Source organism: Macaca nemestrina, chromosome 1 (assembly GCF_043159975.1).
Source record: "Macaca nemestrina isolate mMacNem1 chromosome 1, mMacNem.hap1, whole genome shotgun sequence".
Taxonomy (NCBI): domain Eukaryota; kingdom Metazoa; phylum Chordata; class Mammalia; order Primates; family Cercopithecidae; genus Macaca; species Macaca nemestrina.
This window is the reverse complement of record NC_092125.1, coordinates 214,750,993-214,767,411: the sequence shown is the minus strand read 5'-3', so window position 1 is coordinate 214,767,411 and position 16,419 is coordinate 214,750,993. Positions and strand designations below refer to the sequence as shown.

Genomic DNA, 16,419 nt, shown 5'->3' with positions numbered 1-16,419 from the left:
GGTCTCTGTCTCCTCAAGGAGGGAGCTTAGGAGTGGGGTGGACCTAAGGGCTGTTCCACCTGCCTGCCCTGTGGTTCAGGAGGACGAGGCTTGCCATAAGGCTTAAGACAGAGTCCCAGTGGAGTGACATGGTTAAAGTCTTGAAAGAAAAGAACTGTTGGCATTGAATTCTGTACCTAAGTGGAAAAAATAAAAAAATAAAAATAAAAATAAAAAAACGGACTCACTGTGGTGACTTAGGCCTGTAATCTCAACACTTTGGGAGATCAAGGCAGGAGAATAGACTGAGCCCAGGAGTTTGAATCCAGCCTGGGCAACATAGGGAGGCCCTGTCTCAAAAGCAAAAAAGAAAAAAGAAGATAGAAAAATGGACCAATGCCCGGCTGCAGTGTGCTGTCATAGCTCCACTGCACTCTGCCCTGGGTGACAGAGGGCAAATCTGTCTCCAAATACAAAAGAAAAAAAAAGACAAATAGACAGATGGAACAAATGAAAAACCAATAGCAAGATTAATTTAAACCTAATCATATCAATAATTACATTAAATATAAATTTAAAAATACAAGTAAAAGGCAGAGATTGTTAGAATGGATAAAAAAGCAAAACCCAACTATATAGTAAATATTAGAAAACTATTGAAATATCTAAACAGAGTAAGTGAACAGTAAAAAGACGGACCACGTCTGTAATCCCAGCATTTTGGGAGGCCAAGGGGGGCGGATCACCTGAGGTCAAGAGTTGGAGACCAGCCTAATTAAAATGGAGAAACCCCGTCTCTACTAAAAATACAAAATTAGCCGGGCGTGGTGGTACATGCCTGTAATCCCAGCTACCTGGGAGGCTGAGGCAGGAGAATAGCTTAAACCTGGGAGGTGGAGGTTGCGGTGAGCCAAGATCGCACCATTGCACTCCACTCCAGCCTAGGTAACAAGAGCAAAATTCTGTCTCAAAAAAAAAGAAAAGAGGCCGGGCGCGGTGGCTCAAGCCTGTAATCCCAGCACTTTGGGAGGCCGAGACGGGCGGATCACGAGGTCAGGAGATCGAGACCATCCTGGCTAACACGGTGAAACTCCGTCTCTACTACAAAATACAAAAACTAGCCGGGCGAGGTGGCGGACGCCTGTAGTCCCAGCTACTCGGGAGGCTGAGGCAGGAGAATGGCGTGAACCCGGGAGGCGGAGCTTGCAGTGAGCTGAGATCCGGCCACCGCACTCCAGCCTGGGCGACAGAGCCAGACTCAGTCTCAAAAAAAAAAAAAAAAAAAAAAAAAAAAAGAAAAGAAAAGAAAAAGTTAAAAAGATGGGAAAAGACATACCTTGACAAAACTAAATTTTAAAAATTTGGAATGGCTACGTCAATATCAGACAAAGTAGATTTCAAAACAAAAAATACTGGCCCACACAGTGGTTGACACCTGTAATCTCAGCACTTTGGGAGGCTGAAAAGGGAGGATTGCTTGAGCCCAGGAGTTTGAGACCAGCCTGGGCAACACAGAGAGATCTTATCTCTACAAAAAAAATTTTAAAAAGATTATCACAGTGTGGTAGCATGTGCCTGTGGCCCCAGTTCTTCAGGAAGCTGAGGTGGGAGGATCAGCTGAGCCTGGGAAGTCAAGGCTGTAGTGAGCTGTGTTCATGCCACTGCACTCCAACCTGGGCTGCAGATTGAGACCCTGTCTCAAAACAACAACAATAACAACAACAACAACAAAAACCTACCAAAGACAAAGAGGGACATGCCATAATGACAAAGAGGTCAATTAACAAAGAAAATGTAATCCTCAATGTATATGCAAATAAAAGTAGAGCATCAAAATGCATGAAAAACAATAATAGAACTTAAGAAGAAATAGACAAATACAAAATTATAGTTGGAGGTTTCAACACACCACTCTCAACAGTTGTAGAACAGTTATCAGTCATAATTTACAGAAACTCAGTAAAGGTATACAAGACTTGAACAGGCCAGGAGCCGTGGCTCACGCTTGTAATCCCAGCACTTTGGGAGGCTGAGGCGGGTGGATCACGAGGTCAGGAGTTCAAGACCAGCCTGGCCAAGATGGTGAAACCCCGTCTCTAATAAAAATACAAAAAATTAGCCAGACATGGTGGCAGGGTAATCTCAGCTACTTGGGAGGCTGAAGCAAGGAATTGCTTGAACCCAGGAGGCAGAGGTTGCAGTGAGCTGAGATCGTGCCACTGCACTCCAGCCTGGGTGACAGAGCAAGACTCCATCTCAGAAAAAAAAAAGAAGACTTGAATAACGCTATTTAACCAATTCCACATAAACAACATGAACGGAATACCCAGCAACAGCAGAATGTACATTAAAGTGCACATCCACCAAGATATACCATCTTTGGAGGCATAAAACAAGTCTTTTTTTTTTTTTTTTTTTTTTTTGAGACGGAGTCTCGCTCTGTCCCCCAGGCTGGAGTGCAGTGGCCGGATCTCAGCTCACTGCAAGCTCCGCCTCCCGGGTTTACGCCATTCTCCTGCCTCAGCCTCCCGAGTAGCTGGGACTACAGGGGCCCGCCACCTCGCCCGGCTAGTTTTTTTTTTGTATTCTTTAGTAGAGACGGGGTTTCACCGTGTTAGCCAGGATGGTCTCGATCTCCTGACCTCGTGATTCGCCCGTCTCGGCCTCCCAAAGTGCTGGGATTACAGGCTTGAGCCACCGCGCCCGGCCAAAACAAGTCTTAATACATGCAAAAGAGGCCGGGTGTGGTGGCTCACATCTGTAATCCCAGCACTTTGAGAGACAGAGGCAGGGAGATCACTTGAGGTCAGGCGTTCCAGATCAGCCTGGTCAACATCGTGAGAATCCATCTCTACTAAAAATATAAAAAATAGACAGGCATGGTGGCATGCACCTGTAATCTCAGCTACTCGAGAGGCTGAGGCAGGAAAATCACTTGAACCTGGGAGACAGAGGTTGCAATGAGCCAAGATCATGCCACTGCACTCCAGCCTGGGCAACAGAGTGAGATTCTGTCTAAAAAAAGAAAATAACAAAAATAAATTAACAGGCTGGGTGTTGTAGCTCACGCCTGTAATCCAAACACTTTTGGAGGTCGAGGCAGGCAGATTACCTGAGGTCAGGGCTTCTCTAGACCAGCCTGGCCAACATGGTGAAACCCCATCTCTACTAAAAATACAAAAATTAGCTGGGGGTGGTGGCTTATGCCTATAATCCCAGTTACTCAGGAGGCTGAGGCAGGAAAATGGCTTGAACCCAGCAGGTGGAGGTTGCAGTGAACCGAGATCGCACCACTGCACTCCAGCCTCGGCAACAGAGTGAGACTCCGACTCAAAAAAAAAAAAAAAAGAAAGAAAGAAAGAAAGAAAAGAAAAGGGGAGGCCGGGCGCGGTGGCTCAAGCCTGTAATCCCAGCACTTTGGGAGGCCGAGACGGGCGGATCACGAGGTCAGGAGATCGAAACCATCCTGGCTAACACGGTGAAACCCCGTCTCTATTAAGAAATACAAAAAACTAGCCGGGCGAGGTGGCGGGCGCCTGTAGTCCCAGCTACTCGGGAGGCTGAGGCCGGAGAATGGCATGAACCCGGGAGGCGGAGCTTGCAGTGAGCTGAGATCCGGCCACTGCACTCCAGCCTGGGCGACAGAGCGAGACTCCGTCTCAAAACAAAAAAAAAAAAAAAAAAGAAAAGAAAAGGGGAAAAAAAGAAAAGAAATAAATGAACACATACATTTCAAAGAATTTAAATAATACAAAGTACATCTCTGAGCACAATGGAATTAAACTAGAAAATAATAACAGAACGTAGAGCCTGAGAAGGAACTGAAAATAAGTAAATAGGTAAATAAATAAATAGAATAAAAAGGAAAAATAGAAAATAATAATGGAATGATATCTGGAAAATCCCCACATATTTGGAAATTAAATTACTCATGGATCGAAGATGTAATCTCAAGGAAAATTAGATCATATTTTGAACTGAATGAAAGTAAAAACATGACATGTCAAATTTTCTGAGATGCAGCCATAGTAGTACTAAGAGGGAAATTTATAGCATCACTTTGACATATTATAAAAGAAGAAATATCTCAAATCAATAATGTAAGCATTCACTTTTTTTTTTTGAGACGAAATCTCGCTCTGTTGTACAGACTGGAGTGCAGTGGTGTGATCTCTGCTCACTGCAACCTTGGCCTCCCAGGTTCAAGCAATTCTCGTGCCTCAGCTCCTGAATAGCTGGAATTACAGGCATGTGCCACCACACCTGGCTAATTTTTGTATTTTTAGTAGAGACAGCATCTCGCCTTGTTGGCCAGGCTGGTCCCGAACTCCTGGCCTCAAGGGATCCTCCCACCTCAGCCTCCCAAAGTGTTGGGATTACAGGCGTGAGCCACTGCACCTGGGTGGGTCTTTTCTTTGATTAAGTTGTAAGAGTCCTGTCTCTTTTTTTTTTTTTTTTTTTTTTTTTGAGACGGAGTCTCGCTCTGTCACCCAGGCTGGAGTGCAGTGGCGCGTTCTGGGCTCACTGCAAGCTCCGCCTCCCGGGTTCACGCCATTCTCCTGCCTCAGCCTCCCGAGTAGCTGGGACTACAGGCGCCCCCCACCTCGCCCGGCTAGTTTTTTATATTATTTTTAGTAGAGACGGGGTTTCACTGTGTTAGCCAGGAAGGTCTCGATCTCCTGACCTCGTGATCCGCCCATCTCGGCCTCCCAAACTGCTGGGATTACAGGCTTGAGCCACCGCGCCCGGCCAAGAGTCCTGTCTCTTTTCTAGCTACAAGTTCCTTAACAGATAATGTGATTTGCAAAATACTGTCCCATTCTGTGGGTTGTCTTTTCACTTTCTTGATAGTGTTCTCTGAAGCACGAACATTCTCAACTTTGATGGTGTTGACTTTACTTTTTCTTTTGCCACGTGTGCTTTAGGTGTCAATATCTAAGAAACCACTGCCTAATCCAAAGTCATACTTACTCCAGTATTTTCTTCTAAGAGTTTTACAGTTTTACCTTATACATTTAGGTGGCTGATTCGTTTGAGTTAATATTTTGTGTATAGTATAGGGAAACGGTCTCAAACTCCTGCAGTCAACGCCCACCACCACGCCCGGCTAATTTTTGTGTGTTTTTAGTAGAGATGGGGTTTCATGTGTTAGCCAGGATGGTCTCGATCTCCTGACCTAGTGATCCACCCACCTCGGCCTCCCAAAGTGCTGGGATTACAGGCATGAGCCACCACGCCCAGCCTCACTTTCTTTATGCAGTCTTTAAAGCAAAAGAGTTCTAAATTTTGATGATGTCTAATTTAATTTCTCTTTTGTTGTGTGTGCTTCTGAGGAACAATTGCCCAATCCAAGGCCACAAGATTTATCCCTATATTTTCTTTTTCTTTCTTTGAGACTGAGTCTCGCTCTGTCACCCAGGCTGCAGTGGAGTGGCACAATTTTGGTTCGTTGCAACCTCTGCCTCTTGGGTTCAAGTGATTCTGGTGCCTCAGCCACCAGAGTAGCTGGGATTACAGGAGTCTGCCACCATCGTGGCCCTGTATTTTCTTCTAAAAGTTTTTATGATTTTAGCCCATAGATTTAGGTCTATGACTCATGTTGTGTTTATTTTCTTATGTATGGTGTGAGGAAGGGGTCCAACTTCATTCTCTTACTTGCAAATATCTAGATGTTGTTGAAGATGGTTATTTTCTTCTTCTTCTTCTTTTATTATTATTATTTTTTTAAGACAGAATCTCGCTCTGTTGCCCAGGCTGGAGTGCAGTGGCACGATCTGGGGTCACTGCAAGCTCCGCCTCCCGGGTTCACACCACTCTCCTGCCTCAGCCTCCTGAGTAGCTGGGACTACAGGTGCCCACCACCACGCCGGGCTAATTTTTTGTATTTTCAGTAGAGATGGGGTTTCACTGTGTTAGCCAAGATGGTCGCGATCTCCTGACCTCGTGATCTGCCCACCTTGGCCTCCCAAAGTGCTGGGATTATAGGTGTGAGTCACCGCACCCAGCCTGAAGATGGTTATTTTCCTTGTTGAATTGTCTTGACACTTTTTAAAATTAATTGACAATATATGAAAGGGTTTACTGCTGGACTCTAAATTCTAATCCATTGATTTATGTCTAGCCTTATGCCAGGACCACACTGTCTTTAGCGCTGTAGTTGCTTTTTCTGTTTATTTGCTTGTTTTTTGTTTTGTTTTGTTTGGAGACACAGTCTCACTCTGTCGCCCAGGCTGGAGTGTAGTGGCCTGATCTCGGCTCACTGCAACCTTCCTCTCCCAGATTCAAGCAATTCTCCCTGCCTCAGCCTTGCGAGTAGCTGGGATTACAGGCGCCTGCCACCACGCCCGGCTATGTAGTTTTGTAGTAAGTTCTGAAATCAGAAAGTGTCAGTCCCCCAACTATGTTCTTTTTCAAGCATATTTTGGGTATCCTGGGTGCCCTGAATTTCCCTGTGAATTTTAGAACCAGTTTTCCAATTTCTGTGGTCTCAAAAAAAAAAAAAAAAGCTGGCTGAGCGTGGTGGCTCATGCCTGTAATCCCAGCATTGGAGGCACCAAGAGGGGCATATCAACTGAGGTCAGGAGTTCAACACCAGCCTGGACAACATGGCAAAACCCAGTCTCTACAAAAATACACAAATTAACCAGGTGGGTGGCTCACACCTGTAATCCCAGCTACTCAGGAAGCTGTGCAGGAAAAATCACTTGAACCCAGGAGATGGAAGTTGCAGTGAGCCGAGATTGCGCCACTGCACTCTAGCCTGGGAGACAGAGTGAGACTCCATCTTGAAAAATAAACTAAAATCAAATAAAGCCAGTTGGGATTTGGACAAGGATTATGTTGAATTTTCTCATCATTTTTGGGGATTTTGTCATTTTAAGCAATTGAATTTTGGTGTGCTTTTTTGTCCAAAGATAACTGACAGACCACCGCACACCAGGGAGAATCTATGTTGTATGGATAAAAAGAATCAGGGGTTGACTTCTTTTTATAAAGAATAAATTTTGTCTGTAGGGTGTCTCCCTCTGGTCAGCAAATGGGACTTTTCTTGGGGTCAGGCTTTTGGATGAGTGGTGTTATCTAAATTTCCAAGTTGGGCCCCTTTCATCATTTTAAGGGACTGTTCCAAGTATTGCCTGCTGCCCTGCCCATGGCTGGAGGGATTTTGCTGCAATGGTCAAACAGCAACCACCACACCTGGGATTTTCCTTTCCCAGCCTTGAGTGCCTCCTGTTTGGAGTAGGGGTGTAGGGGTGTTCTGAGGAAAATGTGGACCCCACTGCCCTTGCCCCCAAGCCCAATAAAAAGAAGCCCAGAACCACCACTGAGAAAGTTATGGATGAAAAGACAGGAGGCTTTAGCTAAGACAAGAGGAAAGCCATTGCGGAGATTATGGAATATTATAAAATGTTTCACATTAATACAGTTTGAATGTTTCCTCCGCTTCAAATCCCGTGTTGAAATGTGACCTCCAGGCCAGGTGTTATGTGGCTCAAGCCTGTAATCCCAGTACTTTGGGAGGCTGAGGCGGGCAGATCACGAGGTCAGGCGTTCGAGACCAGCCTGGTCAACACAGTGAAACTCCGTCTCTACTAAAAATACAGAAATTAGCCGGGGTGGTGGCATGCGCCTGTAGTCCCAGCTACTCGGGAGGCTGAGGCAGGAGAATCGCTTGAACCCGGGAGGCAGAGGTTGCAGTGAGCCAAGATCGTGCCACTGCATTCCATGTGGGTGACAGAACTAGACTCTGTCAAAAAAAGAAAGGAAAGGGAAGTGGAGGGGAGGGAAGAGGAGAGGAGGGGAGGGGAGCGGAACCTCTAGTGTTGGAAGAGGGCCTTGTGGGAGGTGTTTGGGTCATTGGGGCGGATCCCTCATGAATGGCTTGGTGCTATCCTCATGATAATAAATTCTTCCTCCGTTACTTCACATGAGACCTGGTTGTTTAAAAGAGCCCGGAACCATCTGCCTCTTGCTCCCTCTCTTGTCATGTGATATGCCCGCTCCCTTTTTCCCCTTCCACCGTGATTGTAAACTTCCTGGCGCCCTCACTAGAAGCAGGAACTGGTGTCATGCTCTTTGGACAGCCAGCAGAACTGTGAGCCAAATAAGTCTCTTTTCTTTAAAACGTACCCAGCCTCAGGTGTTCCTTTATAGCAATGTGAATGGACTAACATAGAAATGAGGAGTGCAGCATTACTGTAACAATACCTGAAAATGGATGCGGAAGCAGCTTTGGACCTGGGTAATGGACAGGAGTTGGAAGAATTTGGAGGGCTCAGAAGATGACAGGAAGATAAGGGAAAGTCTGGAACTTCTTAAAGACTTGTTAAGTAGTTGTGACCAAAACGTACTAGAAATACAGACAGTGAAGGACAGGCCGAGGAGGTCTCAAATGGAAATGGGGAATTTATTGGGAGCTAGACCAAAGGTCACCCATGTTATCCCTTAGCAAAGAGATTGGCTGCATTGTGTTCTTGTTCAAGGGATTTGTGGAAGGTTCAACTGAAGAATGATGACCAAGAGCATCTGGTGGGAGAAATTTCAAAGCTGCAAAGCATTCAGGATGTGGCATTCTTGTTTCCAAAAACCTACAGTCAGATACAGGAGCCAAGGAATGAATTATAGTTGGAATTCATAATTAAAAGGGAACCGGAGTGTAATCGCTTGAGAATTGGCAGCCTGGCCATGTGATCAAGAAGGAAAGAGCATTTCAGCAGGGGAATTCACATCAGCTGTAGAACAACCACTTGCAAGAAAGATGAGCATGACTAAAAGGGAATCAAGTGCTAAATAGCCAAGATGATGGGAAAAGGGCTCAAAGCCATTTCAGAAGACTTCAGGACAAAGTTCACAGACGCTGCTAGGGCAATGCCGGAGGCAAAGTGAGGCTGGAGCCCCCCGCCACAGTCTCCACTAGGGCACTGCCCAGTGGAGCTGTGGGAAAGGGGCTACCACTCTCCAGACCCCAGGATTGTGGAGCCACCAGCAGCTTGTGCCCAGAGCCTGGAAAAGCCACAGGCACTTACTCCAACCAGTGAGAGCAGCCGTGGGGCTGCATCCTGCAAAGCCACCTAAGTGGAGCTGCCCAAGGCCTTGGAAGCCCACCCCTGGCACCAGTGCGGACAGGATGTGGGAAATGGAGTCCAAGATTATCTTGGAGCTTTATATTTATCATGCCTGCCCTACTGGGTTTCAGACCTGCGTGGGCCTGTTGCGCCTTTCTTTTGGCCGATTTCTCCCTTTTGCAATGGGAATGTTACCCAAAGCCGGTACCACCATTGTATCATGGAAGTAAATGACTTGGTTTTGATTATACAGGTTCATAGGTGGATTAAACTTACCTTGAGTCTCGGGTGAGACTTTGGACTTATGATTGAGTTGATGTTGGAACAAGTTAAGACTTTGGGTGACTATTGGGAAATGATGACTGTATTTTGCAATGTGAGAAGAACATGACATTTGTGGGGGGGTACTGGTACAATGATATCATTAGGGTTTTTTTCCCCTCCAAATCTCATGTTGCAATGTGATCAATGTTAGAGGTGGGCCTGGTGGGGGGTGTTAGGGTTTGGGGGCAAATCCTTCATGAATGGCTTGGTGCCATGTGGACAGTAATGAGCGAGTTCCGGCTTTATGAGTTCACACAAGATCTGGTTGTTTAAAAGAGCCTGGAATTTCCTCCCGTCTCTTGCTCCCTCTCTTGCCATGTGACAAGCTGGCTCCGCTTCCCCTTCTGCCATGATTGTAAACTTCCTGAGGCCCTCGCCAGGAGTGGATGTTGGGACCACACCCCCTTGTACAGACTGCAGAACCGTGAGCCAAAGAAACCTCTTTTCTTTATTAATGACCCAGTCTCAGGTATTCTTTTATAGCAACGCAAACAGACTAACACACAGCATCCTGGGAGGTTTTATTCTTCATTTGGTGGTGACTCTACTGTTACGTTTTTGTTCAAATAGTTCCATTCCTAAGAATGTACTGAGGCAGTTCTAAATTAAAGAAAGCGTGAGAGACAAAAAGAGGTTACAGAAGAGCCTTGGGCAGCCTGAGAAACGATGGGCCTAGCGGAAGTAGTTGGGACATTCGTAAGCAACCAAATTCCAGGCTTGATTAAAGGCGTCCACGACAGCCGGCTTCAGGGGCCCTTCCTCTGCCGCTGCCAAGTTCTGCTCCAGCTGCTCCAGGCTGGACATGCCCAGGATGACTGCGTCCCCATGGGCACCCTGCAAGGGAGATGGCCAGACTTCAACCTTCTGCTGCACAGCAACTCCACTCACAGCCCTCCCAGCCACCTCCCTGCTGAGATTTGGGCACTCTTGTATCCCAGACGTCCAGAAATAAGATGCCTTGGATACCTGTACCTATGTGACTCGAAACCTGTATTCTTTCACCTACTGCCACACGATACTTCCAAACAGACCTACATTCACAGCCCAGTTCTGTCCCCCAGCAGCTGTGTAAACGTGGCTAAGTTATTAAACCTCTCTGAGACTCAATCCTCTTCTCTATTTTCAACATGGTTATGGGTGGGAAAAATTATGTAGAGTGCTTAGCTCCCGTTTATTGAGCACCTACTGTATATATGCCAGACACTATTGCAACATCTGAGGCTGAAGCTGGATACACATTTGAATGAGGACGACATGGTGTACCAAGTGAGGGAAACTCCAGCTCCCACCAAAGGATGAGACTAGTGGGTTTTACAGTTAAACCTGTGTTAAAATGTTAAAATGTCTGCCCCTTTAATAGCTGGGTGAAACTCAGGTTCCTTGTCAATAACACCGGGACAGTCATTTCATAAAGCTGAAGGAATAATGAAATCCCTGCAGCAAAGCCCTTATTACAAAGCCTGGTACTCAGATGCCATCAAGGCCAATGGGAAGGCCGAGCGCAGTGGCTCACACCTGTAATCCCCACACTTTCAGAGGCTGAGGAGGGTGAATTATCTGAGCTCAGGAGTTTGAGACCAGCCTGAGCAACATGGTGAAACCCCATCTCTACTACAAATACAAACAATTACCTGGGCATGGTGGCGCATGCCTGTAATCCCAGCTACTCAGGAGGCTGAGACAAAAGAATTGCTTCAGCCCAGGTGGCAGAAGTTGCAATGACCCGAGATCGTGCCACTGCACTCCCACCTGGGCGACAGAATGAGACTGTCTCCAAAAAAAAGGAACATAGAAAAAGACCAGTGGGAAGAATGTTTGTGAGAGTTGAAAGAAAGAGAAATTTTAGAGGAATCAATAAACAAATGTTTTAGCCCTCATCGAAAGACATTACTGGTCCCCCTGGAAGGTAAGGAGCTGAGGGCCCAGGGTTGCTGGTTACCTGCAGCTGTGAGTGGTGGTACATCCACCGGAGGGTGGCCGAGGTCATGCTGGGGGTGCTGGCGCCATACGCAGCCTGCAGGGCCTTCTCCACCAGGGCAATGCCCTCGAAGTGGTTCTCCTTCCAGTAGCTGGGAAGGGGGGACAGTGGCACAGGGGTCAGTACCATGGGGATCACACTGGGAGCCACAACCAAAGAGCCAACGACGGCCACTGCCCCACCCCACACCCTGCAGCCCTGAGGGACAGGTGCGCTCTCCAGCCATGCGTCTCCCACTTTGCTGGGCGTCAGAACCACCCAGGATGCTGGCCCCTCAGCAGAGACCTCAAAGAGTCTTTATTCCTGACGACTCAGCAGCCTGCTCTTATTTTCCTTAGGGACACAAGGGCCACTGGGATGTAACAGGACTCGGCCCCAGGCCTCCTGGACCTCCCTGCAGGGCTCCTTCTTTCCTTCCCAGCAGGTGAGTGCTCAGGAAAGAGCTACGACTTCAAGACCCTGAGGTCCAGGGAGCCTCATTTCCTCCTGGAGGTCCCCAGACAACAAGAAAACACACGGAGGGTTTGGAAATTCCTGAAGGGATGCAGGGGAGTAGGTGCAGCAGCGAGGAAAGGCCTTACCCCAGGAGCAGCCAGGACTTCATTCCACATAAAGCCGACCCCACCCCAGCCATCCACACCAAGCACCCCCAGCTCACCGATTCCTGTACAGCTCTGCCCACTGATTCCCAAAGAAGCGGCTCACGGGCTGTTTCCTGTCCTTGTCCTCATACTTGTACCTGCCAGTCAGCAGGCCCCCTGCGGGAAGGCAGCGATCAGCCCCCGGGCCCAGAGTGCCCCAGAAGCTGCCACATCCCTCAGGGCTCTGGTCTAGGGGAGGGGCAGGGACCCAGGAGGGCTGAAGGATGCAGCCTTGACTTCTTTGACCTGAGAGGTCAAAGTTTGTCAAACCCTCCCTGCTTCCCAGGTCCTGGGCTGAGCATCTGTGGGTTGGAAATAGGCTGAGTCAGGGCCAGGAATGCTCCACGTACCAGCCAGAGGGTTGAAGGCATAGAACCTCAGTCCAAAGTGCCTGAGGCAGGGGAAGAGCTCCGTTTCCACCTGCCAGGTGATGGCGTTGTACATGCCCTGCAAAGGAGGGGGGCCCAGGGCAGAGGGTGGATGTGTCAAAAGAAGGGACCTCAAATTTACCCTTATAGAACCCTTATTTCAGACCTTAACAATTCTAGGACTTTAACCATCTGGGCATTTACTTATTCTTACTGGTGCTGGTGAAAGGGGCTTATGCCCGAGGAAAATTCATTCACTGAGCCAACTTTCATGAGCACCAACTAGGAGCTGGTTGTCAGATTTAGATTCTTAAGCCAAAAGGACAGGGTCCCTTCCCTCAAGGTTTTATAATAAGGTCAAGTATAAACAGTTATAATCGAGTAATGAGGCATTCACAATAGACTAGAAAGTTCCGTGACCAGTGCCTGGCACCAAGCAGGTGTACAAACATTTGTGGAATGAATGATGAGGAGGTAAACGAGGACCTGAGGTCTCAGGGTCTTCTGGGCCCGTGTAGAAAGGCTTCCAGAGGAAGACACCATATGTGAGACCTGAACCGTTCTCCCGGGGAAGGGGCAGTGCAGGGCAGGGCGTGTTCCAGGCTGAGTGCAGGGCCAGGTGGGGAAGGAAGGGTCCAAGATACACAGATAGGCAGGAAGGAAACAGATGCCCAGTGGCCAGCCTGAGGAGCTTGAATGGCATCCTGAGGGTATGTGGGAGCCATCTGCAGGGTTTGAACAGGGGGTGGCGGCTATGTAGAGGGTACCGGGGGAGTCAGAGGGGAATAGTGAGCCCAGGATGAGTAGGAGTTCTGGAGACCTTGGCCTCTGCAGCCCCGGCCCTCACCTGGTACACAGTGGGCACGATCCAGCCATTGCTCTTGCAGAGGGTACAGATCTCGGCCACTTCCCAGGCGGCATAGTTGGAGAGGCCAAGCTCCACGAACTTGCCCTGCAGGGGTGAGGCTCCAGTCAGAGTGCAGTGCAGCCCAGACCAGGAAGGGGAGGCCAGGGTGGGGCCCCTGGGAGTGGGGCTGTTCCCTGCTCCACCCTGGGACCGCCTTGGTGCCTCTGATCTCACCAGTGGGATCAGAATGAGAGCAGCAGCGGGCCACCTCCCAGAGCTCAGGGGTCCCCTCACCTCCTGGTGCAGCTGGTGGCAGGCGCGCAGCGTCTCTTCCACCGGTGTGCTGTGGTCTGGCATGTGCAGGTAGAAGAGGTCCACTCGGGGACACTGCAGCCGCTTCAGTGACGTCTCCAGCTGGAACCGGAGACTGTCAGGCTTCAGGGAGTTCCCAAACAGTGGATTGGCCTTGGTAGCAATTTTCACTGAGAGGAGAGAGAAATGAAATTCAGGGCCTGGCACCATGGCTCACACCTGTAATCCCAGCACTTTGGGGTACTGAGGCGGGCAGATCAGGAGGTCAGGAGTTCGAGACCAGCCAGACCAACATGATGAAACCCCGTCTCTAATAAAAACACAAAAATTAGCCAGGGGTGGTGGAACCCGCCTGTAGTCCCCAGCTAGCCAGGAGTCTGAGGCAAGAGAATTGTTTGAACCCAGGAGGCAGAGGTTGCAGTGAGTCGAGATTGTGCCATAGCACTCCTGCCTGGCAACAGAGTGAGACTCCTTCTAAAAAAAAAAAAAAAAAAAAAAAAAAAAAAAAAAAAAAAGAATCTTAGTTCTCAGTGAGTCAGTGAGCTGGACTAACAGGGGAGTGGAGAGTCCTCTTCCCACTTTTCACACTTAGAAAGTCACTTAGGCTGGCAGGAGTGCAGTCACTGGAGCCCTTGAGAACTGGGAGGGAGCAGGATTGAAGAACTATTCATTTGGAATTTTTCCATGCCACCTCCACCCCTCTCCTTCTCAACTGAACTTCACTTCAGATCTGAGATCTGAGGACTTTCACCAGCCAACCTTGGACTCAAAGACAGAAGATAAAGAAGGATTAAAAAACAACAACAACAACAAAAAAAAAAAAACAGAAATAAGGGCCAGGCAGAGGGTGCAGATCTGTGTTGGCTCACACCTGTAATCTCGGCACTATGGGAGGCCAAGGCAGGAGGATCACTTGAGCCCAGGAGTTTGAGACCAGCCTGGACAACAAAGTGAGACTCCCATCTCGATGAATAATACAAAAAATTAGCCGGGTGTGGTGGCACAGGCCTGTGTTAGTCCCAGCTCCTCAGGAGGCTGAGGTGGAAGGATTGCTTGAGCTCTGAGAGGTCAAAGCTTCAATAAGCCATGATCGCATCACTCCACTCCAGCCTGGGCAAAAAAAGCAAGATCCTGTCTCCAAAGAAAAAAAAAAACCAGAAATATGGTTAGAGCTCTCAACAAGTGGCAGCGGGGTGATCTAGAAAGCGTGTGGCACTGAGATGCACGCACAGGCTGGGTTCGTTCGGGATCTACCATGTGGTGAATCAGAGGAGAAATGACTCCACTCAGACACTCAGAGTGGAAGGAGGTAAATGGTGCTAATACTAAGAACAAAGAAACAGCTAACATTTCCCAGCCCTCACTATGTGCCTGCCAGGCACTGGCCTAAGCACTGCACATGGCATCAGACTGAGGGCGGTTCCTCCTGCCCCTATACAAACATCTTCCCCTCAGGCTACACCTGCTTCCTCCAGCACCCGCGGCATTGCCAAATCACATTTGCTTTTCCACACCCGTGCCCACTGCCCTGACACCCTTGCCCCTCGTACTCTTCCTGGCAAACTCCTCTCTGTTCTTTCTTCACGGGGTCCCTCCCAGGAAGGGCTCACTCCGGGCTCCCCAGCCATCTCTAGAATTGGAGCTTCCTGGAGTGGGTTAGTGTCCATTTCTCTCCAGTAGCTTCAGACAGAGCCTCCCACAGACAGGGCAGTGAGAACCTGTACAATCCCAATCCCCCATCCCCCTGAGGGAGCTGCCAAGCCTCCCGGGCACTGCCACCCTGGTGAGGTGCCTTTGAACCTGGTGAAGTGCCCTTGCGAGTACCACAAGGTACTCAGAGCAAAGTCCAGGGAGTGAGCAGGCTGGCACGTGTGCAGGAAGAAGCAGTGTGCTGGGTCCAAACTGATTTCGGACTGTGCCAGGGAGTGCCAGCCGATAAGCACAGAATTTCGGCAGATCAGGCCCGTCAAGGGCACCTGCAGGGCACAGGTGGGGACAGGAGCTGCACAATGCCAGATTCCAATGTTTTTCGTGCTCCAGAGATGGGCTAGCCAAGTCATTCCAGGCAAGACCAAGTCATCCAGGCGTCAGTGAGGGTGGTGGCTACCTCCCGGAAGAGAAGAGAGACGAAGAAAAGAGAAGACCAGAGAAAAGTTGTCCGGAGCTAGATGTGCCTGAGAAGCCTGGGGTTCCCAAGGTTGCGAGGTGGACGGGGATTGGAGGAGCGGGGAACAAAGCCGTGGGTGCTGCCTGGGGCCAGGGAGAGCTGGGCGGTGCACGGCTGAGGACAGTCTCAGTTCTGCACGGTGCAGGGGGAGGATCAGGGGCCAGTGTTACCTCTGCAGTCGCTGCCCCCTAGCCCGAGTCCCAGGCCGCCCAGGATGGTCTCGGACTGGCCGTCGCTGTACACGAAGGCCGTGTCTATCTCGGTGTGGCCGCGCTCCAGGAAGGCGCGCGTGACTGCTGCGCTGGTGGGCGCGTCCATGCGGCGCCCCATCTCCATAGCGCCCAGCACCGTGGCGGGCCGGGCCAGTGATAGTGGCTGGGACATGACGGCGGCAACGGGATACTCCGATAGCAGCGCGCAGCGGTCGATAGCACCTGCTCCGGAACCTGCAGCTGCTTACCTTTAGGGACTGGCTCGGGCCCCGCCCACCGGGGGGTGGAGCTGACTGCGCCCCCGAAGGTCCTCAACGCCGCCCACGCGCTCGACTCCCTGCTCGACTAGGACCGTCTGCATTTGCACCCAGCAAACTGCGAAATGGCTGTGGCTTCCTACCGGTGACTCTCGTCTTGGAGATTTTAACACTCCTCAACGTCCCCAAGGGTGAGGGGGTCCAAGGGTGGCGACGATCCCAAAGGGCGGGGACTCCTCGGGCCTCCCTGCCCGGTCGTCCCTCCTTCC

At 49.5% G+C, this 16,419-nt stretch overlaps 1 protein-coding gene across 1 annotated transcript; it reads right to left on the bottom strand.

Annotated features, from left to right (window-relative positions):
* Positions 1-9,796: 9,796 nt before the first annotated feature.
* On the bottom strand, positions 9,797-16,136 carry LOC105483115 (aflatoxin B1 aldehyde reductase member 3). The gene is made up of 7 exons (XM_011743778.3): positions 15,852-16,136; positions 13,497-13,684; positions 13,203-13,307; positions 12,338-12,434; positions 12,005-12,104; positions 11,308-11,437; positions 9,797-10,202 (listed from the first exon to the last, which is right to left on the bottom strand). The coding sequence occupies exons 1-7, from the start codon at positions 16,063-16,065 to the stop codon at positions 10,041-10,043; spliced, it is 996 nt and encodes a 331-aa protein (XP_011742080.2). The 5' UTR covers positions 16,066-16,136; the 3' UTR covers positions 9,797-10,040.
* Positions 16,137-16,419: the final 283 nt, after the last annotated feature.

Coding starts and splice junctions, on each gene's coding strand:
- LOC105483115 (XM_011743778.3), bottom strand. CDS start 16,065: ATGTCCCAGCCACTATCACTGGCCCGGCCCGCCACGGTGCTGGGCGCT. Junction 13,308..13,496: donor GCCACCAGCTGCACCAGGAG/GTGAGGGGACCC, acceptor TCACCCCTGCAG/GGCAAGTTCGTGGAGCTTGG. Junction 12,105..12,337: donor TGCCTTCAACCCTCTGGCTG/GTACGTGGAGCA, acceptor GCCTTCCCGCAG/GGGGCCTGCTGACTGGCAGG.